The sequence below is a fragment of the Crotalus tigris genome, unplaced genomic scaffold, assembly GCF_016545835.1.
Source record: "Crotalus tigris isolate CLP2741 ecotype Arizona unplaced genomic scaffold, ASM1654583v1 scf7180000017733.2605024, whole genome shotgun sequence".
NCBI lineage: Eukaryota > Metazoa > Chordata > Lepidosauria > Squamata > Viperidae > Crotalus > Crotalus tigris.
The window spans coordinates 1,896,401-1,923,594 of record NW_024096600.1 but is presented as its reverse complement, the minus strand read 5'-3'; the positions used below and the strand labels follow the sequence as shown (position 1 = coordinate 1,923,594).

Sequence of the window (27,194 nt, the reverse complement as noted above, 5' to 3'; positions counted from 1 at the left end):
TCAGTTTAACCACTAGCTCATCTTGACTTCTACTTATCAAATGTAACTGCTGGTACATCTTGATCCTTCCTCCAACATTCATTTATCTGATTTCTAATGAAAGCTTTAAAATGACTGCATTTGTTGACGTTACCAATAGATTTTTTTTTCTATTTTCAGACAGCAGGATTTCAGGAGATTCTGACAGAAATAGAAATTTTAGCTTTGATAGTTGGATGTTTATGCCATGACCTTGATCACAGAGGAACAAACAATGCCTTTCAAGCTAAGTATGTTTCCACTATTATTTATTTGTCTTGTTTTAAAAAATGAATATTTTAGAAGTTAGAAATAAATGTTGGTTTCAAAATATGTGTAATCAAATTGAATTTCTTTCTCTATATTTCTTTAAAAGAGCACTTAATACCTTCTAAATTATTTTCTTTATTATGATCATGGTTCCGACTAATGAAACACTTCTACTTTATGTGACATTTATGTGACAAAATGTCGGCACAGGCATGAAGAACGGCAATGCTAAGATCGGAGATCTCCACCCACCAAGCAGTTATTTTTGCTAGCATTTCCACTCCTTATTTTGGGGGCCTACGTAAGAAACGTAGATTCTATAAGAGCCGAGGTGGTGCAGCAGTTAGAGTGCAGTACTGCAGGCCACTTTAGCTGACTGTGTTCAGCAGGTCAGCGGTTCAAATCTCACCGGCTCAAGGTTGACTCAGCCTTCCATCCTTCCGAGATAGGTAAAATGAGGACCCAGATTGTTGGGGGCAATGTAAAATATATATACATTGCTTACTGGTGTACACCGCTTAGAGAGTGCTTGCACTTAAAGCGGTATATAAGTCTCATAAATAAATAAATAAATAAATTTTGCTGTCATGATTTACGTTCTCCAATTAGTGTGAAGGGTAAAGGTTCCCTTCCTTTCCCTTTCGCGGGCTTTTCCCTCCTCCCTCCTTCTTCTCTGCATTAACTCTAAAAATACCAGACAGTTCTGTATATTTTGTCAGAGCAAGAATATACAATATTAGCAGCGTTGACATCTGGTCCCCCTTACAGGAAGGACAGATCCTGTAATGTAAACAAAAGCATATGTTAATGACTAGTTTTCAGTTTGTTGGTGTGTTTCACATGAAACCTTTTGACCAATCTGTCAGCTTTCACTTCACTGGATTTCACCCAGGTGGCTTCAGACAACGGGTATCCCTTCCATTGTACTAGGTACTGCAATTTCCCTTTAAAGATTCTAGAGTCAAGAATACGTTTCACTTCATAGTGGGTCTGTCCCACAACTACGAGGGGCCCAGGTGCCTTCTTCGGAAGAGGTCTTAAAATGGAGCCCCGATAAGGTTTCAACTAGCTGCAATGGAAGACTGGGTGAATTCTCCCTAAACGTCTAGGGAGTTTTAGTTCTACGGTGACCGGATTGATGATCCTTACTATGGGGAAAGGCCCCAAGAATTTTGGTCCCAATTTCTTGCTGGGCAATTTGAGGCGTAGATATTTAGTTGACAAATAAACCTTTTCCCCAACTTAGAATGTTCTTTGGGGAGCCCTCTTTTTATCAGCCTGCTTTTTATAGGTTTCAAAAGTCTTTTTTAAAGCAGTTTTTGTGTTTCTCCAAACTTCATCCCACCCCCTCACCCACTGGTCAAGTGTCTGGGAAGCGGAGGGCACCTGAGGATATTCAGGTATTGGGCTGAACTCTTTTTCCTGTGGCCACTCTGAAAGGCATGTAGCTGGTGCTGCTGTGCACAGAATTATTGTATGCCAACTCCACAAAAAGGAGGAGATCAGTCCAGTTTGTCTGTTGGTAAGAAACGTAGCACCTAAGATATTGCTCCACCATTTTGTTAGCGGCTTCTGCGGCCCCATTGGTGGCCGGATGAAAAGCAGATGATAAACCTTGAGATGATTCAATTAATGTAAGGAAACTTCTCCAAAACTTCGCTGTGAACTGCACCCCCCTGTCTGAAATTATTCACTTAGGGGCGCTATGCAGCCGGTAGTTATGTTTCAGGAACAATTTGGTCAGTCATTGGGCAGATGGGAGTCCTTTGCAGGCGATGAAATAAGCCTGCTTCGAGAACAGGTCTATTACATTCCAGATGACAGTATTTCCACTACTTTCAGGTAGGTCTACTATAAAGTCCATAGCTATTACTTCCCATGGTTGAGAAGGGTCTGCCACAGGTTGCAGTAACCCAGGGGTTTTCCCTGGGATTCTTTTCATTGTGGCACATACAGTACAACTTTTTACATAGTTTTCCACATCTCAGATCTTAGCATGTTGTCATGGTTCCGACTAATGAAACACCTCAAAGAACTTCCAGGCATTTTATCCTAAAAAGTCTCTTTATTTATGTGACAAAATGTCGGCACAGGCATGAAGAAAGGCAATGCTAAGATCTGAGATCCCCACCCACCAAGCAGTTATTTTTGCTAGTATTTCCACTCCCTATTTTGCTGTCATGATTTACATTCTCCAATTAGTGTGAAGGGCAAAGGTTCCCTTCTTTTCACTTTTGCAGGCTTTTTCCTCCTCCCTCCTTCTTCTCTGCATTAATTCTAAAAATACCAGACAGTTCTGCATATTTTGTTAAAGCAAGAATATACAATATTAGCAGCGTTGACACTAAGCTGCTACACATGAATAGCCATCTAACAAAACATTAAATTAGGCAGAACTTTTGTTGAAGTTGCATCTTTATTGACATAACTGCTTATGGCAAAACAGAAAGCACAAAAAATGTTATTCTATAACATTTTAGCAAATATTAAGGAAATAGCCAGCATTTGCATTCAAAACAGAACAAATTCTTTACATAAACAGTGTCTTGTTTTATTAAGACAGGCAGAGTCCCACAGAATGCAGGCTATTTCATGTTTTTGCATGATACTGACAATTTTTTGCAAGTTCCTGGGTTTTTATAACATTATAAACTGTAACTCGGGTCTGCAACCTTGACAACTTCAAGACTTGTGGACTTCAGCTCCCAGAATTCCTCAGCCAGCATAGCATAGCTGTCTGAGGAATTCTGGGAGCTGACGTCCAGAAGTCTTAAAGTTGTCAAGGTTGCAGACCTCTGCTCTAACTGGTTGATGAGTTGGATTATAATTACTCATACACTGCTCAGCTTCATAATAGACAATCTCTCCCAACTACCCACTTGATCCTTAGTGTCTAGTGGTCATGGTTTACTTTATAGGAGAACTTCTTATAGGACAATTGTCTTGTATTACAACAAGATGGACTTTGTAAGGGGCTATGCAAAGTTCTGCCTAATTTGTTATTGCACAAATGAAAGAGCTTATACATAAAGTAATTTTGTACCTTGATTCTACTCAGATTCTACGCAGAACAGTTCCTTCACAATAGTCTCTGTCAAATGACCATTTATTCTCCACTCTTCTGGATTAGCATATCACCTTAATTGACGAACTTAATGGTATGGGATTTTGTGCCAAAGGACCAAAGTCTTTACAGAGAGAGTGCAGGATAGATTTTTGAGGTCACATTCCGTAGTGTCATCATCATCATCTTTAGCAGTTTCAGATTATATTTCAATTTTACGATTTTCAGAGACCTCATCTGAGATAAAGGATACTTCTGCTTCTGGGATAAAGCTTCGGACAGGCAATAACATTCTTTGCCAGTTGGGGAAAAAAATGAAGTAGTTTGATGTAGTATAAACATAAAACACATCAATAGATGAATGTACATTGTAAAATGAACTTTACAGCAAGACATATGCATTGCTTCTGGGAGGCAGACTTTCCTTCACAGGACATTCTAATTTTATCTCTTTTGTTTACACATCTGTTATAAACAAGTATTCTGTTGATGCTTAACTTATTTTATTCCTAGCGTAGTGTTGGGCCAACACAATGTGTTAGATTTCCTGATATAGATACTGTTTATTGTTTTGGGTCAAACTGGAGCACATATTCATTGCATGGTAACTGATCTCATTCAGGCAATTAAGATATCAGAAAGACAAAATTGGAGACGTACCTTATCTAGATTTATTTTCTCTATAATTTTGCAGCCAACAGCCACTAAGTGAATTGTTGTAAGTCGAGGACTACCTGTGCAGTACCCCAAACGAGAAATTCTGTTTACAATTAGGGAGTATTTCTGCAAATATAATTATCTATATTAAGAACTCAGTATCAGGAGTTGTATTATGGCATATATATTTGATACAGAACACTGATAAACACACGCACACTTCCTTGGCCCACCTAGTTGCTAGGCAATAGATTTCAGAAAAACTAATTAGGTCTGCACGCTTAGCGCAGTACAAGGCATTAAGTAAATATGAATCTTTAATAGAATTCTGTATTATAATTGCACCACCAACACTGAATGCAAAATAAATATACATATTAAAAAATCCCTACTATTCAGGACCTGGTATGAAATGGGGAACCTGACTATATCTTCATTTTGGGAAGCATTTTAATATCCAATATAGCATGATGGTATGTGTTGTAGTGCGGCTTGATTCAGAAACCTTTGGTGCACATGAGGAATTATATTCATGTTTCACAGTTCTGTATATCAGCTTTAGTAGAGCAAAGGTGATTGCTGTCTGTGATGCTGGAATAGCAACAAGGATTGCCTTCCATTGGATAAACTAAGCATCAGGTAATGAATTGACTTGGGTGCTAGAACAAGTGAGTTTATGCTAATTTTTAAAAATTCTGCAAGGACATGCCATTTTGTGTTGGGTGGGTGCTTAATGTTAGAGGATTTTTTTTTCCTGCACAATTTACTGGAGCTGTATATGGGAGAAGCCAGTGAAGAATTCTTTGTAACCCCTTTTGAAAGAAATCATCTATCATAGTAAAGAATTTGAAGAGCCACTGATATAAAAAAAATACTCCCGATGCAAGAGGAAACAGAAAAGATAGATAACTCCGAAGCCTAAAACTTCTTTTTATCCGCTTCTTTTCAGTGGGACTGTTACAGTACTGTGTTTTTGTACAGAAACTAAATCTGATTAAATGGTGAAACAGTTACCAAGGCAGTATAAAGCCTAGGGCTTTGGAAGACTGCTAATGGTTTCAGTGGCTAATTAAACAGAGAGGAAGTATAATGCTAGTATGCAAACTTGTTTTAAAGAATGTGTGTTTGGCCTGCAGTTAAAACTGAACTGGCATAACTACTAGATCAAACAATCATCATTTTAGTTGCATGGAGCTCTGAAATTATCAAGTAAGTTCTAGGCTAAAAATAGCATGCAAAATGAATGTATTATAAAAAAAAAGGTTTATCGCTGTATACTAACAAGAAAAATAAAATCCAGTTGCCTTTTGAAAAAGCACCTCTGGGACAACCATGTTCTGGATGACTGAGAATCTCCATAGACACAAGAATGATAATACAAAATGAAGATTTTAAGGAAATTAGAAGAAATAAGCTTTTGACTGTTGAATGTAAAGCAGATTACATTCAAACAGATTTCCTGTTCCATCCCTGTTTTGAAAGATTAATATTTCGTTTGAATACTTCTCTATAATGCCAAAAGTATGAGGTGGGCTAGGTTAACTTAAGATCAGTTCTGGCAGTGAGTAGAAGATGGAAAAACTACAGCTGAGTCCACCCTGGCAGGCTGCTGCATTAACTCAGTAGTAAAATGCAAGTTTTTATGAGGCTTAACAGTGGATGTCTACTGAGAAGGCTCTTTGTTCCTGTCTGAATTCGTACCATTTGAGATTTTTCTGGCAGTGGATGCTCTTGTACAATCTTGAACAACAGTGCTTGTGCCAGATAAATCAAATTTAAAAAATGGATGAATTCTTGCAGGAATAGCAAAATCTGGCACATGAAACATTGACAAGAAACTAAAAAATGTCCATGTACAACAAGATTTTAAGTTCAAATCTGAAACCAGGTGCACACCAAAATTATATGAGATTTGAGACTTTGCAAGATTCAAACATTGTTAAAACTGCATTATTTTATGAAATGGATATTAATCAAATTACAAACCATTTAATCTAAAGATTATTTTTTAACTTGTCTAATTATTATTTTTTTATAAAGAGCATAATTTACTGGTAAACCATCAGTCTATACCTGCCACTTGTATTGAGTTCCGTGAGCTTATGCAGGGAGAACACGGTCTTTTTGTAATGTTAAAGAAATAACTGAAAGGTTATAGCACATGGTGACATAGTGTATTAAGTATAATGATAACAGTTGTTATTATCCTGACATGTTGTGATTTGTGGTTGGAAAGACTGTAAATTTAAGCCTCACCTTTCCCATTTCTTTCCTAACTTGGGTGGGGAGGGTTCAGTACAATGAAAGATTGAGAGGAGTGTGATTGAAAACAGTATCACAGCCTGTTAATCCATTTCACTGCTGTTTCCTCTGGGGGACAATGTTCTTAGTAATTTTCTCCTCTTTCTCTCATTGCAGCTGCCCCGTGATGATTAAATATCTGGGTAGTATAACTTTGCAATATAATCTCCTATATTCATTCCAAACAAAAATCAAAATAATTTCTTCAACTATGCATATATACATAAGCATACACACACCAATAACACCAAGCCTCATCTGTCACTTTAGAGTGCTTTCTGGTAGGGAAATAGTGATATGTGTTCATCTCTTGTGATATAATCTCTTGTAATCCTTGTGTGTTCCATCTTTTAACAATTACCAGTTTTGTCATTATAATTCATACTTTCTTTGAAGAATTAAATTTAGCATTTTAAATGTACTACAATCTATGTTTGTGTAGACATGGTTAGTTACATAGCTATGCAGATATTAAACATATAAAACTTAAACTGAAACATTAACAGCACCTGTATGCGTATTTAGTCAGGGTTATATCCCATTTTTAGGTAGGTAGGTAGGTAGGCAAGTAGGTAGGTAGGTGGGTGGGTGGATGGATGGATGGATGGGTGAGAACAATCAACCAATGGAACAGACTGTCTTCAGATGTTGTTGGTCCTTCATTACTGGAAGCTTTCAAGAAGAGACTGGACTGGCATCTGTCAGAAATGGTGTAGGGACTCTTGCTTGGGGGTTGGACTAGATGACCTACAAGGTCCCTTCCAAGTCTGTTAGTCTACTCTACCAAAATATATCAAAAGAGATCTTTCTGTTTTTCTTCCCTCATCTGGTGAATGTGCAGATTCCGATCATGAATTATACATATCTAAATTTAAACTGTGGCAGAAACCTTTGACAGCTCTATTTTGGAGCCTTTCTTCTCCAAGCAGAATTTAAACAATTTTAAAGAGATAAAAGAAATATAGCACTTCACCAGTTCATTTCAGAGCCCAGCTCAGAAAAAAAACATTACCAATGAAGAAACCATTGTCCCAGTGACTGAAAAAGATCAGATTGTGTAGATAAGATAAATCAGCATCACCGCTCATATTGTGTTTATATGCTGAATAGATCTATGATCTGAATACATATCCCTGTTATAACCCTTCCTTTAGCCCTCCCTTTCTCATTCTGGAATGGTGGCATAGATGGAAAACAGCGAGTTTGGAAAGGTTAATGGTCTGTGCTACAAAACAGAAAGATTGGGATAGCATTTCTCTCATCATTTGATAATCTCAGAAGCATGTGCTGAAAGAATGTCATATGTTGCATTTTTTTCAGGATTGGGTCTGCTTTAGCTCAGCTCTATGGGACATCTGCCACTCTGGAGCATCACCATTTCAACCATGCTGTAATGATTCTTCAGAGTGAGGTACAAAAACCATGGATTATCCCATCTCTTCTTCTTTTCTAAAAATAACTGTCAATAGCTGCTTTATTATAGCATATCTAAAAAGTTATTTTGTCTGCCAGCACATAGAAAACAGATTCTGAATTCCATATATGGCACTGAGTTTTATGATATGACTTATGTAATATTTACTCCCAAAGCAAAATATTTCCAAAAAGCAAAAACAGTTTTGATTATTTTAATTGTAAGCTGCCCAGAGTCGCTTTGCAGAATCAGAAGAGTGGCATATAAATTTAATAAATAAATATGCTTAAAAAGGTTTTGATTTTTTCTTTACTATTAGAGCTGTAATGTTCTTAGTAATATATTTTCTCTTATAGGAAGATATAAGTAAATATTTTTTTTCCTAAATATAGACCGGCATTACCTCTTCCTAATTAGAGTAACTATTAATTCTGGTATTAAATTATTCAACAGCTTTTCGATTGAACAGAAGTTTATGGGTTGAGTTGCTGGAGTTGGGAGGGAAAAAAAACATTGTTTAAAGTTTTGCATTTATGAGGTTGAAAGTTTTTCTCCAATGAACCTGCTCTGTTATTTGAATGTGTACATAGAATTTTATATTAGTATGTTTAATGAATTCTAGATGAATAATTTCTGTTTCTTGAATTCAGATTTTGATGTAATTCACACTTACATAACTACTATAAAAATATTTACATTAATATAGATTCCTTTTCCAGAATGAGTTGGATTTGTTTTTGTAAACAGAGATGACAGAGAAAAAATTTATTATAGTAGTGAAAGTTCCAGAGAAATCAGAGCAGGACCAGGCAAGAAAATGGTAAGTGAGCACCTGTCCACCCTAGATGAGTTCAAATCACCAGGACCAGATGGATTACACCCCAAGGTTCTGAAGGAACTGGCAGATGTGAGCTCAGAACCATTGAACTATATCTTTCAAAGATGCTGGAGCACTGGGGAATTACTAGAGGACTAGAAAAGAACTGATGTAGTTCCCATCTTCAAAAAAGGAAAAAAAATGGATCCAGGAAACTACAGGCCTATGAACCTGACCTCAATACCTGGGAAGATCTTGGAAAAAATAATCAAACAATGAATCAGCAAACACCTAGAGGCAAACAAAGTCATTACCAAAAACCAACATGGGTTTGTCAAAAACAGATCATGCCAAACAAATCTTATTGTATTCTTTGACCAAGTGACAAAATTAGTGGATCAGAGAAATGCTGTGGACATAATTTACTTGGACTTCAGTAGGCATTTGATAAAGTAGATCACAACCTACTATTTGATAAGATAGAAAAATGTGGATTAAACAGCATCACCACCAGATGGATTAGCTGGCTGACCAGCTGTACTCTGTGTGGTCCTCAGTGGAACTGCATCTACATGGAGGGAAGTGTGTAGTGGGGTGCCCCAGGACTCTGTTCTGGGCCCAGTGCTCTTCAACATCTTCATCAATTATTTGGATGAGAAGATAGATGGGGAACTCATCAAATTTGCAGATGACACTAAGCTGGTAGGAATAGCCAACACTCCAGAAGATAGGCTGAAGATACAGAAGGATCTTGACAGACTTAAACATTGGGCGCTATCTAACAAAATGAAATTCAATGGTGAAAAAAGTAAAGTTCTACATTTAGGCAAGAAAAACCAAATACACAGGTATAGTATTTGTGGTACCTTGCTCAATAATAGTAACTGTGAGAGGGATCTTGGAGTCCTAGTGGACAATCATTTAAATATGAGCCAGCAGTGTGCTGCAGCTGCCAAAAAAGCCAACACAGTGCTAGGCTGCATTAACAGAGGGATAGCATCAAGATCACATGAAGTGTTAATACTATTTTACAATGCCTTGGTAAGGCCACACTGCATCCAGTTTTGGTCACCACAATGTAAAAAAGATGTTGAGACTCTAGAACAGTGGTTCTCAACCTGTGGATCGGGACCCCATTTGGGGTCGAACGACCATTTCACGGGGGTCGCCAAACAAGGCTGTCCACCATTTTTCCCCCTTTTCTTTGGACACGGCCCTGGCAACCGGTGATGTATAAGTGATTGGGGGTCACCACAACATGGGGAACTGTATTATGGGGTCGCGGCATTAGAAAGGTTGAGAACCACTGCTCTAGAAAGAGTACAGAGAAGAGCAACAAAAATGATTAGGGGACTGGAGGCTAAAACATATAAGGAACGATTGCTGGAATTGGGTATGTCTAGTTTAATGAAGAGAAGGATGAGGGGTGACATGATAGCAGTGTTCCAATATTTCACAATGCCACAAAGAAGAGGGAATCAAGCTGTTCTCCAAAGCGCCTGAAGGCAGGACAAGAAGCAACGGATGGAAGCTAACCAAAGAGAGAAGCAACCTAGAACTAAGGAGAAATGTTCTGACAGTTAGAACAATTAATCAGTGGAACAACCTGCCTCCAGAAGCTATGAATGCTCCAAACTGGAAGTTTTTAAGAAGAGACTGGACAGCCATTTGTCTGAAATAGTATAGGGTTTCCTGCCTGAGCAGAGAGTTGGACTAGATGACCTCCAATGTCCCTTCCAATTTTATTATTATTATTATTATTATTATTATTATTATTAGTAGTAGTAGTAGTAGTAGTAGTAGTAGTAGTAGTAGTAGGACTCTATTAGCATATTATTGGATGGAGCGTAGATAATTTGCTATTGTCTACAATTTATCTTAGAACTTAGAAAGAAACACTCTATTATGATTTATGTTGATTATTTAGTATCCTGTGACTATCATTGAGTGTTGTATCTTAGGATTTATGATGATTGTATTTTATGATTATGATCATGATTTATCACTTGTTGCTTGTGTGTACACTGATAGCTTATGCATTGAAGACAAATTCCTTGTGTGTCCAGTCACACTTGGCCAATAAAGAATTATATTGTATATGGGTCAAAAAAAAAAAAAAAGAACATTTCAAGAGAACATCTAAAGTGGACTCAGCTTTAAAGAGTTTATAGCATCTTTTGCATATTTACATCAAAACAACCTTTACTGAAATTGAGATTTATGAGCATAGATATAGATTTAGGATTGGTTGGATAGCCTAATAGTAATCAGTATTTTATCTCCCTGTAAGATACATGAATTGTTTGTTTACATTTATGTAATCACCCACCTGCTACCATAGCTATTCTGGGCAGATAACAACAGATTAAAAACACTTTACAAATAAAAACCGAAAACAACTAACATAAAACTTCAGTTTTAAAGAAAAAGCTAAGTTCTTTAGGTTGAAATTTCCATAGGTTGTTCATCAGTTTATGTGCAAACAAAACAAAAGTATATGGACAATATTTTTATTTACCAGGCCATACTTTTAGTCCAGCAGAAATATCTAGCATTACATCTTAAGTATAGCAGCTGAATGAAATATGTTTACTATGATTTCATTACAATTTATTTAAAAAAAAAGATTTCTTGCAATAGTGACTTATTGGAAAAATTCTTCTATTGATTCTGAGCTATTTAGCTTTGCTCTCTCTTTCATTATAGGGTCACAACATCTTTGCTAATTTGTCCTCCAAGGATTACAGTGATCTTATGCAGCTTCTGAAGAAGTCAATACTGGCAACAGACCTCACTCTCTATTTTGAGTAAGTATTGGCATTTTCTAATTTTGATAAATGAAATTCTGAAAGAGCTGCAATCCCCAACAACAGTGTTTAAATATCAGCTAGAGCACTGGGTAGAGAATACTATAAGTTAGTATTTACTCATCATTTTAATTATTTACAGCAGGGGTGGGGAACAATGGCCCTTTTATGACTTGTGGACTTCAAACTCCCAGAATTCCTGGAGCCAGCCATGCCAGTCATATTCTACATATGAAAGCCAGGGTAGCTTAGTGATTAAGGTGTTGGACTAAGACTAGATAGACCCAGGTTTTGGTTCACCTTCAGCTACAGGAATTGCCTGAGAAAAACAGTCATTCTCTCCCTCAGCCCAACTCCACCTCACAGGGTAACCTTTTATATTAAAACAGGTAGTTAAATAATGAAGTTGCTTTATCTTCTAATCTGATTTTGTAAGATATTAGTAATACCGTTACAATTATTTACAAGCAAGATGTAAGTACAGATAGTCCTTGACTTACAACCATTTGTTTAGTGACCAGTCAAAGTGTCAACGGCACTGAAAAAGGTGACATGACCATTTTTCATACTTACGGCCATTGCAGCATCCCCATCATCATGTGATCAGGATTTGGACACTTGGCAACTGGCATGTGCTTATGACGGTTGCAATGTCCTGGGGTTCTGTGATCACCGTTTGTAACCTTCTGACAAGCAAAGTCAAAAGGGAAGCCAGATTCATTTAACAACGGTGTTACTAATTTAACAACTTCAGTGCTTCACTTAACAACTCTGGCAAGATAAAGTCACTTGGATTTGTTCCCAGTTAGATGTTGGCCTTCCTGCAGGTCCAGAAAAAATGCCAAGAGAAGAGTCTTGCCCAGTTGTCTGGGAACAATTAGAACCTGTTGGACCTGAGGAAATGGGAAGTTCCTCAGGACTGTGAGCTCAGCTATCTGGTCTTTAACTCCATGCCCTTCCTGGTTTGTCAAAGTGGACTGGGAGGTGTCTTGTGAATGGGTTCTGGTGTTAGTGAATTCTTTGAATGAGGGGGTTCCTTTACTTCTTAAAGAATATGTGGTTCACTCTCTTCTCAAGAGGCCATTGCAGGACCCCACAATATGGACAATTTTCATCCAATATCGCACCTTCCTTTGGGGGGGAGGAAGGTGGTAGAAGTGGTTGTGCAACAGTTTCAGAGGCTTTAGAGAAAGAGGATTATCTGGATCCCTTTCAGTAAGGAATTAAACCTAGGTATGGAATGGAAGCAGCATTGGTTATGTTTTTGGATGGCCTGTGGCATGGGTGGGATGTTTGTAGTGCAACCATCCTTGCCCTATTAGACCTCTCGGGGGTTTTCAGTACCATCAACCATGTTGTCTTTCTAGATCAGCCCAGAGAATTGGGGATGGGCATTACAATGTTATGCTGATTTGCCACCTTCATTCAGAGCCAATTTCAGTTAGTGTTGATCAGGGATGAGAAGTCCCACTCTTGCTCTACTATGTGGGGTGCACAGGGTTTGATGCTTTCTCCTCTCCTTTTTAAGATCTATGGGGGGGGGTCCTCCTAGACTCACAACTTCTGCTCAAGAAATAGATGGTAGCTAGGCTAGCTAGCTTGCACAATTTCATCTGTTCCACCTGTTGCACCCATCCCTGAATCAGGAATTAGAGTCACTCATGTCCTGGTCAATTGCAATGCACTGTCATGGAGCTGCCCTCAAAAAAAAATTCAGCTGGTACAGAATGCAGTGGAACGGATGTTTACGTGCATTCCTAGAGCAGCAAATGTTATACAAGCTGCATTTGCTTCTGAGTTTAATTCAGGGTGCTGGTTTTAACCTTTAAACACCATCATAGCATAGGATGAGTTATCTGAGAGCCCACCTCTCCCTGGTTACATCACTCTCTCCCGCTAGATCTGGTAGAGTAGGCATGTTGTGAATACCAATGGTAGGGTCCTTCATTTTGTGAGCTCCAGGAGATATGCCTTCTCTGCCATGGCACCCGTCTTATGAAATATTCTTCCCCCTGAAATTAGGTTAGCTCCATTCCTTTTTGATATTCTTTAAAGACCTCAAGTTTTGGCTATATTGTCAGGCCTGTGGCTCCCAAGGAACCAGAGAATTGTGCAGATAGCTCCATTGTTGAGGTGACCATTTTTATCCTCCCTGCCCTGTGGTTTGTATCATTTGCTTTTACAATATTTATTACTAAGTTTTTTTAAAAAAATATTGCACGTGCTTGTTTTTATTTATTGTTTTTATCCTGACTGTTGTTTGCCACCCAGAGTTGTCTTCACTAAGATGGGCAGCTATATAAATAAATTTAATGAACAATATTCAGTAGAAGCAGTTTGCATACCAAAGTCTTCAAGAACTGCTTTCTGGCACTGCAGAATAAAGTTGTGCTTGAAAAACAATGCAGCTCTTCTAGAAATCACTGCCGATTCATTCCTCCCTATGTGGAATTGTCAAGTAAGGCACATTAGCCTGTGCAAATCATTTGATGAGTGAAGTGCTTCCCTCTTGAAATCTCAGTGCAGCTATTTCAAGGCCCTTCAAGGTCTTTTGTATGTGCATACTTGACTAAAGAAGTATTAAGTAGCTCTTTAGAACCTTTATTTTATTGTATAATAATGGGAAAATTAAGAATTAACACATTGAAAGTTATTTTTTATCATCAATCTGCAGTGTTTTCCCTGATTATATATGCTGGATTTCTACTCCAAGAATTCCTAACAAACCTAATTGAGGGGGAATTCTGTGAATGAAATCTAACTCATCTGGAAGGCATGAGGTTGAATAAAATATGATCAAGGGCCATGGAAGATGCATAAGTTTGGAGAGTTAATTTCAGACATTGTGCATTTCTAATTTGGGGGAGAACAGTAAAAATTAAATAATAAATTGCCATCCCTTCTGCCCTTAATTATTACAAATCTGTAACTGGCAGTATATGGTGAATGGGCTGTTATGAGACATCTCCTCCCATTATACCTTAGCTGCCTGGAACAATCTAAACTATATACTCTAGGTCAGGGGTCTTCAAACTTGGCCTTTTATGATTTTGTGGACTTCAAGTCCCAGAATTCCTCAGCCAGGCACGTTGGCTGAGGAATTCTGGGAGTTGAAGTCCACAAGTCATAAAAGGGCCAAGTTTGAAGACCCCCTGCTCTAGGATGTGCTAAGTTTTACTTGTTACAAAAAAGGATTATTTAGCACATTTTTCTTGCTAATTTCCGCATATTTTAAATAAATTTATGGGAATGAATTTTCATACACCTAGTCCTGATCTGACTTTTCCCATAAGCCATGTGGTAGTATGGAGGCCGGAGCCTAATAAAATTTTAAAGTTCAATCTGGATATGTGCTGATGTGTTGTGTTACAGGCCCTGGGAAATTTTTTGTTTTGTTCTTACTTTTTAATTACTGCTTTTGAATACCCAGGATATTGCTGCCTAAGATGGGCAGCTATGTCGTTCTCTGTTTGGTTTGTAATGTTGTAATATTTGGTTACAGGAAGAGGACTGAATTTTTTGAACTTGTCAACAAAGGAGATTACAACTGGAATGTTAAATATCAGCGAGAGGTATTCCGGTGAGATCTTTCTCTTGGGTAAAGTTCCCCTGGCATAGAAACTGAGGCATTTTGTAGGGACAGGTGGCCAAATTTCTCCCAGTGGTTTTAGAAGTGCAGAGTTAATTTGCAGGCATCATAGTCATGCAAAACATTTTGAATTTGAAATATTTCATATTCAAAAACATCTTATCCTGAGTCCAAAAGTGATTATTCTGAATTCAAAATAGGTTGTTTTAACATTCTGGAATTCTTTGGAGCTCAAAACATTTCCAAAAAGGTCAGAACAATCCATTTGGAAATGGAAACTGCTTCAAACTCTAAATGTTTTGGACACCTCTGGTATATCTTTATTATGAATGTCAAAGAGCACTGCTTCTTGAGTCTATCCACACTTGACACCAAAAAACCCCTCCCTAAGCTTAAGTGCTTTCATTAAAAACACGTTTAAGTATTTCCAGTAAAGATTATGATCAGGTCTTACATTCTGGGGTTTCCAAATGTCCTGATTTTAGCAAAGCGTGGAAATCCTCTGAATATTTGCCATAATTCCTGAGATCAGTAATGTGTGATTGTATTTATTTATAGTCCAAGATTATTTTTTAAAAAAAATCAACAGTATATCAGATATCAAAAAATAAAGCCACAACAAACTTGTATAGGAAAGCCTAAAGCAGTGGTTCTCAACCTGTGGGTCGGGACCCCATTTGGGGTCAAACGACCATTTCACGGGGGTCGCCAAACAACGCAGTCCGCCATTTTTTTTCCTCTTTTCCTTAGCTGTGCTACTCCCTTTTATTCTATTGGCTTTTGAAAGCCAATAGAATAGACTCTCTTGAATAGAGTCTAATTCTATTGGCTTTCAAAAGCCAATAGGAATTGTCCAGGCTGTCTCTGCCCTGCTGAGCCCGCCAAAAGTCCCATTCTGCAAACGGTGCTGCACCAGTTGAGTAGTCCTCGACTTACGACCGGTTGAGTAGTCCTCGACTTACGACCGGTTGCGGGTCGCGGCATTAAAAAGGTTGAGAACCACTGGCCTAAAGCAATTAGTAGTGTGAAGGAGGCTCCAGGTGGCTTCTACAAGCTATAACTATTGTTAGAAGTTTGGCACCCTTTTTAAAAAAAACAGTTTGGTAAGAGGGAAAAAAAATGAAACAATCTTATATTTATTTGTTAAATTTATATTGCATATTTCCATCATGCTGCCCTTTCCTTAAACAGTCACAACACCTATTCTCCCAGGTTTGTTTTCATTTGGAAGGAGAAATCACTAAATATTTAAGGGCTGGTTGAATATTTTAATGTATTACAAGTGTAATATTACGGGATATATGAAAAAAAACTGCATAGCAACCCCTACAAAAAAAGCAAATCCATTAGCTGATTTAGATCACATTCTCAATTAAGGCATCTAGGTTTCCACAGATTATTTTAATTGTCAGTTCGCCTTCTGTCTATTTCCCATGTGCATGTAGAGTTACTTTTGCTCATTGTCTCCAAATCTGCATTTTAGTTACATCCGGGAGTATCTGTGGAGTGGGTCAAAAAAAAGGTGAAGATGACAATTAAGCATTTACTGTCATTTTTCCCATTTATTTATATTGTCTTTTTAAATTAATTCTTAAAAAAGTGAAGATGACAGCCTTGATCGTGTAGTTGTAACCATTATTTTAACTTTTTTTTACTACTCCTTCCAAATGCCTCTGATTCTGTCTTCCATGCGCAGGTATAGAGAAGGTACCCGTTGCAGAAAATTGTCCCTTCTTAAATTGTCCCTTTGGGAAGAAAAAGCTGCTTTCTTGATATGTTACATGGGTCATAAGGGCTCCTCTAAATCAATGTTCCTTTATGTGATGACCTCCAGAGACAGCTGGATTTTAACTCCTATAAAACATAAAGTCCTGCCTTTGGCATAAAAGACAGCTGGATAACTTTGGGCCAGTCGCTCTCTCTCTCTCTCTCAGGCTATGATGTCAGGCCTGGGCAATAAGTGGGTTGGTCAATTCCTGTGGCAAACAGTGGGATTAATACTTGGTTGATCCAGAAGAAATAGCAGACCCTGAACTTGTGGGAAAACACTAGGAAGAAAAAAAAAATGCATAAAGCTATGCAGGCTGCAAATGATGTGTACATGTAGGCCTCAACTTACAACAGTTCATCTAGTGACCGTTCAAAGTTATAGTGGCACTGAATATAGTGGCACTGTTTTTCACAGTTATGACCTTTGCAGCATCCCCATGTTCACGTGATCAGAATTCAGATGCTTGGCAACTGGTTCATATTTATGACCGTTACTGTGTCCCAAGGTCATGTGATCCCCTTTTGTGACCTGAGAAGCAAAGTCAATGGGGAAGTCAGATTCACTTAACAACCGCGTTGCTGATTTATCAGCTGCAGTGATTCACTTAACAACTGAGGCAAGAGAGGTTGTAAAATGGGAAACTCACTTAACAAAATGTCTCACTTAACAACAGAAATTATGGGCTTAATTGTGGTCGTACGTTGAGGAGTACCTATAGTATATTTTGACACAACCTCATGGCACAAAGTTTGAGAAGGCTAACTTAGATGGTCCGTTGTAACTCTGGCAATCTTCTTTACACCATAAGAAGCTCAGTGAATGTGTTCAGACTGGGAATATGCAGTATAAACATCAGTATCTAAGTATTTTCATCTGTGTGGGATGAAACATACTCATGAAAGGAGCTATTCTTTAAGTCTTTGTGTTTTTAGATGAGGTGTAGATAATTTTCTATTCTTCCATATTTCATCCATTCCTGATTTTAGAATATGGATAATACATTTACTTTTATAAAAATCCCCAGTTTTCTTGCTGTTCTTCTGGACTTCCTTATAGTTTAATTTGCATTGTGCATTGTACATAAATGCTTTCTCCATTTGAGTAATTGCTATCTCCCAACACTTATAAAACATATTGTAGCCAGGTATTAAACTACATTGAGATGGAGTAATCCTTACAATAATCTTGAATATTTATTTTGGACGAACGATAGAAACTGTTCAAATAGTGTCTGGAATGCCTCTCACAATCATTTTCTCAGTACAGTAGCCAGTTATATCCAGGCAAAGACTATCCCAAACTGTATTTATTACATAATTTCCTTTTATCACATCATGGCATTCCAACTAACTAGTGCCCTACTGTATATTTATTCATCAAACTACAACAGCAAAATAAGTAGGTTGGTTTGCAGTGAAACATGTATCTTTTGTAACACTCAATAGTTAGCATTGAAAAGTCATTATCTGATTATATCTATAATGCATTAGTTTTCATCTATCTAATGACATAAAAACAGTGACTATTCAAATTCCAAACTGTGCCATGCATTAAATTGGCGAAGGAGGTGTAAAGTCTGACTCTTAAAAAATGCCTCATGTATTCAGGATGAATTTGTTTAGAAAACCAACAAAGCTTTGTTCCATTTTTATTGTTCATTTCTGTTTTTCAGATCAATGCTAATGACAGCCTGTGACCTTGGCGCTGCAACAAAACCATGGGAGATTTCAAGACAGGCAAGTCATGATTAATAGCAGCACAAGAAAGAGGAGGTTCTATCCCAACAATTTTCCCAGGAACCTGACACGGAAAGGGCCAAATCTGCATTAAAAATATCACAGATCTTCTGCTACGTGTAGTTTATTGCCCAGTCTTTTTCTTTTTCTTGCTTAATTGATAACATTGAATAGTATTAAGAGTATTTCAAGAGACTTTACTTCCATAATCACATAATCAATTATGGTGAACATTTCCATTGTATTAAAAATGTGAATTAAAAAGAAATTTGGCATACCTAATTGACAGTGCTTTAATGTCCATCCTGGCATAAAATATTGAAGGCAAAGACTTATCATAAATCTTTATGAAAAATCTTTTTTTTTTTAGTTCAAAACTTTACTTAAAATTATTTGAGGGATTGCTTAGGTTATTTTTGCCCAACTTGATGCATTCATCCAGAATTCCTAGCATGGCCAGTATAAGCTTAATAAAACTGGCAATAGCATTTTCTCCTCCACAGGGAATAATATAAAAAGATTTCATTTATTTGTATGCTACAGATAGTCCTTGACTTATGACTAGTGCCTAGTGATCTGTCAAAGTTACAACAGATCCCTGAAAAACTACTTAGAACCTAATTTCAAAGAGACAGCCATTGCAATGCCCCAGCAGTCACATGAACAAAATTTGAGTGCTTGGCAAACCGCCTGCTCTTATGACCTTCATCAGCAATATTGCAGCTCCCCCTGCCCCCCCCCATCCCAATGTGAGAACAGGACTATACATTTGTTTATTTAGTGAAATTATACTCTAAATTGAATAGATAGGAATTACAGAATGTTTTATGCAAATACAGAGTTGAAGTTGCTGAATGACAGTAAAACAATGGAAATAAAACATGCAAGAGAATAAATGGATGCTTAATAAATTACTCAACATTACATGAGGAGGAAGAAAGGCTGTCTGACCAATCCTTGGTTATTTGTGCAGTTGTGGATAAATATGTTACGAATGCTTGTGCTGATGTGTGAGATGTGTTGGTTGGAAATCTGAATGTGTTTTTGCAGTGTTGACTGAGAATCCAAATGATTTGCAGCGAATGTTATATAGTTGTATGACACAACAAGGAACGTGGATTTGAAATTTTATGCATCTATAAAAGTGAATGGCATGTATGAAATGAATATATTGAAGTGATTTGGACATATTGAGAGAGTGAATGAAGATCAAATTAGAAAACAAGTACAAGGATGAGTGAATGTATCAAGAGAAAGGTATGTATCAATGTATCAAAGAAGTCATGGTTGGATGGCCCTGATGACAACATCAAAAAAAAAAAGACAGTTCAAGTTTAAACAAGAGAAAAGAGTATATGAAGCAGTGTGTAAACATGTTTGAAGCATGGAGGGTTTGCAAGGGTTAAAAAAGTATGGAGAGATATAGTGAAGGTATTACTGGATAGTAAATTAAGCTATGTTGTCTTTTGTCCTAGCTTATGTTTTAATTTCCTTGGTTTATTATTTATTATTCCTTTTCTGCTCTTTGCATAACATTGCAAAAAATAGCATGACAGAAATATATTATGCCTAAATATTCACCTGATAGTCAAATACATATTTGTATTTAATCTTAATAAAGGTTTCAGTCTGGAATGCATTTAACAATATAAACCATAATTTGATCTTTTTGTATGCATTTTAGGTAGCTGAACTGGTAACAAGTGAGTTCTTTGAACAAGGGGACAGGGAGAGATCTGAGTTGAAACTCACACCTTCTGTAAGTTAACCACATTTGTAATTATCACTTGCTGTAGAGCATGGGTGTCAAACTCAATCATGTCACGTGACATATCGTGACTTTTTGCCTTTGCGGAGCCAGGGTGAGCATGGCCTGTGCGTGACGCATCCGGCCTGCAGGCCACCAGTTTCACACCCTTGCTATAGAGTAAGCAAACATAGTGTAATGTACTATAAAGTAGTGTCGTATGATATGATGATGTGATATAATTGATATTCTAACTGTATTCTTTCTCACTATCACTCTGCATGATAATTGAGCTGTGCAAAGCTTTGGATTCCATTCCCGAAAGATACTTTGAATCATGCTAGATAGGATCTGGGTTGCAAAACTCTAGACAATCACTAGATTGCAGCAATAATTTACTGTTCTTTGTATTGTTCTGCTGCCATCTGATGGCCCTATGAATTTTTGCAGCTCAGATCTGATAACCATACTTCTCAGAAGTGTGTGAAACCGAACACAATGGAAATTACTTTAAACTGGAAGCAGGAAGAATTGCACTGCACTTCTCCAAAATGAATAGTAAAAACAGTGTTTTATATATTTATTTTTTCCTATTTTCTTATGCAATGTAAATGCCGACAATGGATCGTATTTGTTTGATACTAAGGAATTACATCGTAAAGCAGTCAAATAAATGAAACTTCTATATTCCCTAAACAGGGCCAGAGAATAATAAATAGTTTATTTTTCATTCTAGACCAAAGACAGGAAAATGTGTGTAAAGATTGATTATGGTTTTCAAAGTGTCCCGTTTATAACAGTTTGATCCTAGATCCAAAGTATTGGATGAAGCAGCTTCTGTAAAATACTCTAGAGTAATAAAGCATGACACATTCCTCTTCTCTGCTCAGGCGATATTTGATCGGAACAGGAAAGATGAACTGCCTCGATTCCAGCTGGAATGGATTGATAGTATCTGCGTGCCTCTCTATCAGGTAATTGTGCATATTGCTGGTGCAGAGTTAAAAGAAGGCCCTGGGGGGTTTGCTTCTCAGCAAATGGAGGAAGGAGGAGAGGGAGATGATGTAACAATTTTTGCAGCTTTTTCCATCTCACAGACCCTATGCGTTTCATTTTCCTCTCTGGAGGCATAAACTACACTTGATAAAGCAGCAAAGGTACTTGTAATGGAGGAATCTATGCAATGAAATGAGTAAATATATACCAGGGCAAAATCAGCGCAGTCTGTCAATAAAGAAAACAAATCAGATATGAAATAATTGTCTTCCTCTACTCTTCACTGACCTTCCTTTGTCTGTACTTTCATGCTCTTAATCTGTTGGTTTCGGTTCATAAGTTGCAAGAACCATCGCAGCATTTTGTATTTTCATCTCTTGTTTATTTGTTATGAAAATAATTGTTGTCGTTGTTGTTATCGTTAATATTAATTTTTTTTTAATTTTCTAAAAGATAAAACTTCTACTACAACACAAACAATGCAAAGTATTTTCATTTTTAAGCAAGTGCTCCATTTCAGAGTTACAGACAGTTCTGCTTACAGATGAGTTACATTCTGAGAGGCTCTTCCTAAGTCTGTTTGGTTTGCAAGTCCAACAAATATAAAAAAAAAAAAACATGTGCAGTGCGGTTCTTGCCTTACATGGGTGGCAGTATCAAGGTAAAACCTGGCAATGATGGCATAGGCTCATCCTCAGGAGTAGAAATGGCACATTTCTCCACTTTCCCGAAGAAGCAGTCCAGTGGGCTTTGAATAATAATAGTAGTAGTAGTAGTAGTAAAGTTGGAAGGGATCTTGGAGGTCATCTAGTCCAACCCCCTGCTTAGGCAGGAAATCCTATACCATTTCAGACAAATGGCTGTCCAGTCTCTTCTTGAAAACTTCCAGTGTTGCAGCATTCACTGCTTCTGGAGGCAGGTTGTTCCACTGATTAAGTATTCTAACTGGCAGGAAGTTTCTCCTTAGTTCTAGGCTGCTTCTCTCCTTTCCGTCCATTGCTTCTTGTCCTGCCTTCAGGCACCTTGGAAAATAGCTTGACTCCCTCTTCTTTGTGGCAGCCCCTGAGATATTGGAACACTACTATCATGGCAGGAGGAGGGCAAGAGAGGGAGGTTGGGGTTCCAGTGAACTACATACATGCGTTGCACATGGAAAGCGAACCAACTTTTCTCAACCTTCTTGTTTGGTCAAGTTTGTTCATATTGACAAAACTCGACAGTATGTTAATGGCGTAAGGCCAGTACTCCTAAAATTTGGTGAGCATGTGCTAGTCAGATAAGAAGCACTTAGGACACTACAGAAAACTATTGACCTTCAGGAGACACTTCCATATTTTTGGCCAAGATTATGATTTTGACTTCTTTCTTAGTTCTTATTTCATATTCCTCTGCGCAAGTCCTTTATGCAGCAGTCTTTCCTGTTGTGCTTTTTAAGACAGGTTTTGAACTGACTTGCATTTTAATTGTACATTTTATTAAAACATACCAATGCAGGTTAATATGGATGCTAGTAATTTTTAAAATTGTTTTAAAATTGAGTTTATACATTTTTATTTCATTGGTACTGATTTTTTTTCAAAAGAATGTTACAATACGTTTTAATGGAATTCAGGGTTAATATACTTCTACAGCTGCACTTAGAATAATGCCAAATAGACCTCATATTACTCAAAATTAGAGGAAAGAAGTTGGATTGATTTATTTGCATGTTTATTCGTCCATCCCCATTTCTAAGCTTACCCAACTCCAAATACGACTCTGATCAGGTTCACAAAATTAAAAACATGATATAAAAAGGAATAATGAAGAAAATCATCTACCATACTCACCAATCGTCCTAACCAAAGGCTTGACAGAAAAGTTGTGTTTTTACAGCTCTTTGAAGACAGGTAGCAAGTTTCTGGGGAAGATGCTGTTTCAGAAAGCAATAGCTATAACAGAGAAGGTCTGCTTCTTGGTTCTTGCTAGATTGCATTGTTTAGTTGATGGGACTTAAAGCAAGAAGATTCTATCTGATTGTTCAGGAGGGACAGACACCATGAGATCAGATGATCCCCCAGATAATTAGATCCTAGGATCAGGGGTAGGCAACCTTGGCTCTTGTACGACTAGTGGATTTCAACTCCCATAATTCCTGAGCCAGCATGGCTGGCTCAGGAATTATGGGAGTTGAAGTCCACGAGTCGTAAAAGAGCCAAGGTTGCCTACCCCTGTCCTAGGTCATATAAGGTATTTATAGAGGATAATCAAAACCTAAGACAAAACAAAACGTATTAAAGACAAAAAGTATGGAAAAATAATTAAAAATCATTTTGATGTTTCTGATAAAGTTCTATTGACAGGATCAAGATGGATGCCAAATTAATCTTGTGCAGGGAAGGTTTTATAAGTGAGGACGTTACTAAACTCTGGCCCATTCAGGAGCCATCTATTTCATCTCAGATATTTGATGTTGGAAAAGAATTGTGAGGACATAAGATAATAATTATTTATAATATTTTGATTTTCAGCAGATTGAGGGGCTGATTTTATCCCTTAGCCCTATAGTAACCGTATAGCAAATTTTACAATGTATTGTTTCAAGTCAAGTAATTGCAATCTACTAAATGTCTCATAATAAACATTTGTAATTATTTTATATAAGTATTACAGTGCTGATACGTTAAAAAGAAGTTAAGTGGGGGAAGAAGTTAGAATGTGATGAAATAAGACAAAGAATGCTTCTTCAGCCACAAGTTTTATGCTACTTGAAGTAGCGTTTTTACCTCTGGAGAGAGAATAGAATTATCCATGGAGATAAAGAATGTTCAACACATTCTTTCTGGATGAGAAGATTGGACATAATAGTTAAGGCTTCAACTTTATACAAGCAGAATTTTACTAGCAAACAGAGATGCATCTAAATGTCTTTTCCCCCTCTGTTCATGCTGTATAGCTATTACTCCCCTTTTTATTATTACGGCATCGTCTAATGCCACACTACCCTAAGGGGTAAACAGAAAACTTGATGTCATAGTCACATACTGGGAGAGATGCTCCCTAGAATATAAAACTGAGTTTTAATTTCCAGTACAGCCACTGTACCAATGATGCATGGAGACACTGTAAATCCCATTTACACATGGTTAAGAAACCCAAGTTGAAGCTTCATGCTCCACAGATACCTCAGGCTCTGGGTCTCTTTCTCTCTCCATACCAATTTATTTTTCCGTGGTAATAAATGGTCTAGAACACACAACATAGAACATTAATGATAATAGCAGCAGGGCATTTAGTGCTTATGCAGAATTCAGCTTTTTTTTCTTTCTTTTTTCCTCTCCCCCTTTCCATGCAGTTGCAAAAAAGGAGCTACATAAAACAGATATGACTATTAGAGATCATTTAGCTCGGACATATTGCCCTTCCCTGTGATGCTCTGCTTCCTGCCACTTTTTTCCTTTTTTATGGGCTAGAATGTTTATCTGTTAGCAGTCACCTACACTGTTAGGCTGGACCACCTTGTAAGCTATTAATACAGGATGGCAGCAAAACCAGCAGCTCTGGATATATCTGTCTTCAAGTTGCCAGAGATATTTGATCCTATTTCCCAGGGTAGATGGGACAGATAATATTTTTATACATTTATCAGTTTAAATTAGAAAAGTTTTGTCAGGGCTCTTTTGTTTCATTTTATTATATTTTACAAAAGAAGGGAAGTAATCAGAACTGGTGCCATCTCCATTCCTAACCAACCAACCCACCCCCACCAAATTATAAAAAATGTCCAGCCTTGTGTCATTAAATTCTGCTGTTTTCTGGCTTTTAGAAAGATACACAGTATGAATTACAATTGCCAGGCCTTCAAATTCGCACACACGTTTGAATTTATGCATCTTTTAATGTGTATAAACCCAAATTTGAGAATGTGGATCCTTGTGAAACAAGTACAAAGTAGCCCATTTTGGCCACAATTTACAAACCCGTTTTTTAGGGATTGGAATTGTTGTACTTCCTCCTTAACCACATAACCCCACAGATGGGATAAATGTGCTAAAGAGCAGGATACAGCAGAAACTGGGGAGGGCTTTGCAAGGGTGGGAAATCTAATGAGTATGGATGGGATTGAGAAAGGAAGTTAAATAAAACCTGCCAGTCACTGCCACCACTTTCTGCCAGTTCATCTGAAAGAACACAGGCCAATGTGGTTTGAGTTGATTTGTAAATTGTCTAATCTAATCCAAGACCCATTTGTCACTTTTCTATTTATTTATTTTCATCTAAGTCCACAACAGAATTGAAGGTAAGAATTGAAACACTGAGGTAGAAACCGAAGGGTTTCGTTTAAAGAAAAGAAAGTATGAAAAAAAAATCTCATCTTTTTCTCTCTGCATTGTTACATGCTGGTAGCAATCTCCTGACAGGGAAGAATACCCAGGTCAGAGGCCAAGCATTGTGCTCCTGTCTGGGTGAGAAGATAAGCGGTTGGGCCAGTGACAGCTGACAGCAGCAGCTTGAAATTTAAGGAATCGGTTTTTTGCCTTGGTGGACAAGTCTCCAGTAGTTTGATCCTGAAAGTGGGGCACATTTTTGGAATCCCAGGTGGGCTGCTCCTTTCACAACACCTCAAAAGACATTCTGAAATTTCTGTGAATGCTGATTACAAAGATTAAAGAAACTGGCTCACTTTCTTCCTAATCACCCAGGAACAGGATGTCTTGTCTCATTTTAAAATTGTCTCATGCAGCTCTTAAATAAAGGTTCCCAGTAATTGACGTCATCAAACAGCATTGATCACTATAGTTCATTTTCTTGGCCACTAGTTAGCACCTTTTGATGTCATCCAACACCAAATAACAGATCATGTATGACCCCCATTGGTTAAATAAGTTATCTAACTTGCTCCAGCTATTCTTTGTGAAAAGCAAAGGTTTGGGAAGGGAACTACTGTATACAGTTGTGAGCCAAGAAGTTCTGGAAAGTAAGATAGGAGGGAGAAGCAGTTACTCCCTTAATGCAATTTTGAGTGACATTGCAAGAACATCTTTTTTAAAAGGAGTAAGTGACATGTGAGATCACACGTTTTCTCAAGGTATATAACATTTTGGTTGTTTTTTTTTTAATAAATGTAATGGGTAGAGTGTCTATGGGCCCTTGTGTTGCCAGATCCTAAGTTGCAATATATCAGCTGCCTTTTGAAACAGATGTCCTGCAGGAAGTGGTGATATTAGTGGTGTCTCCTGCTGGTGGGAAACAGCCAAGGTCACAATAGAGGGAGTCAAGGGATCACCATGGGTGGATCGACAAAGGTCACCATAGGCAGAACATGAAAAATGCTTTCTATTATCCCATTAAGAATACCAAAAGAGTATAAGAAAACACTCCATTTTCTCCCACTGAAAGATACTATAGAGCTGACGTGAAATTATTTCTAAAGGATATTTTTTTTAAAAAAAATCCCAGCCATAATTAGTAACACAACAGAAACAAAATAGAAACGAAATGTATAGTATTTCTATCTGGATAAATGAGGGTGATCAAATAACAGGGTGATCTGATGATGCTGATTTTCTTACTATGCAAATTAAAAAATTGAAGAAATGGAAATGTTCTCGCTCAACGATATAAGCAAAAGAATGTGCAAAAATATGCCCATTTTCTCTTACTTTCCATGCAGGCTGTGCTCTTCAGGGGAAAAAAAAGATGCTATTCCAAAAATGAATTTTGTTTTGCTCATCACAGACTAGAACCTGAGACCTGCATGCACGTATCCTTGGTTGTATGGGTAGTTCTCGTTTAGTGACTGCAATTAGTTCTGGCAACTTGGTCACTAGCTTCAGCTTTCCTTTCCTTTACAGTGTCAGAAGGATACAGTCCAAAACAGCCAGGTGAGTCCAAATGGCAAGAAAGGTGTTTCTGAAGCTTGGCTCACAAGCAAGGTAAAAGGGCAGATCTTATAGCCCCTTTTATCCACTCTTCTGCCTTTTGGAATGTTCATCCCGGTGCTGGGATTATTAACAAGAAGGAAATA

General features: G+C 37.5%; 1 protein-coding gene across 5 annotated transcripts in view; it reads left to right on the top strand.

Moving 5' to 3' along the window:
- PDE11A (phosphodiesterase 11A) overlaps positions 1-27,194 on the top strand; it is a 169,905-nt gene that overhangs the window by 130,769 nt on the left and 11,942 nt on the right. The window contains exons 13-21 of one of the 5 annotated variants that reach the window (XM_039339352.1): positions 160-269; positions 7,631-7,721; positions 11,248-11,348; positions 14,851-14,928; positions 16,421-16,459; positions 18,381-18,444; positions 20,129-20,203; positions 21,082-21,165; positions 26,841-26,930. In XM_039339352.1, the coding sequence (XP_039195286.1) occupies positions 160-269; positions 7,631-7,721; positions 11,248-11,348; positions 14,851-14,928; positions 16,421-16,459; positions 18,381-18,444; positions 20,129-20,203; positions 21,082-21,165; positions 26,841-26,930 (732 nt within the window). Of the gene's footprint in view, positions 1-159; positions 270-7,630; positions 7,722-11,247; positions 11,349-14,850; positions 14,929-16,420; positions 16,460-18,380; positions 18,445-20,128; positions 20,204-21,081; positions 21,166-26,840; positions 26,931-27,194 lie in introns of those variants that run through there. The other 4 variants (XM_039339353.1, XM_039339354.1, XR_005556245.1 and 1 more) reach the window with 4 other exon arrangements.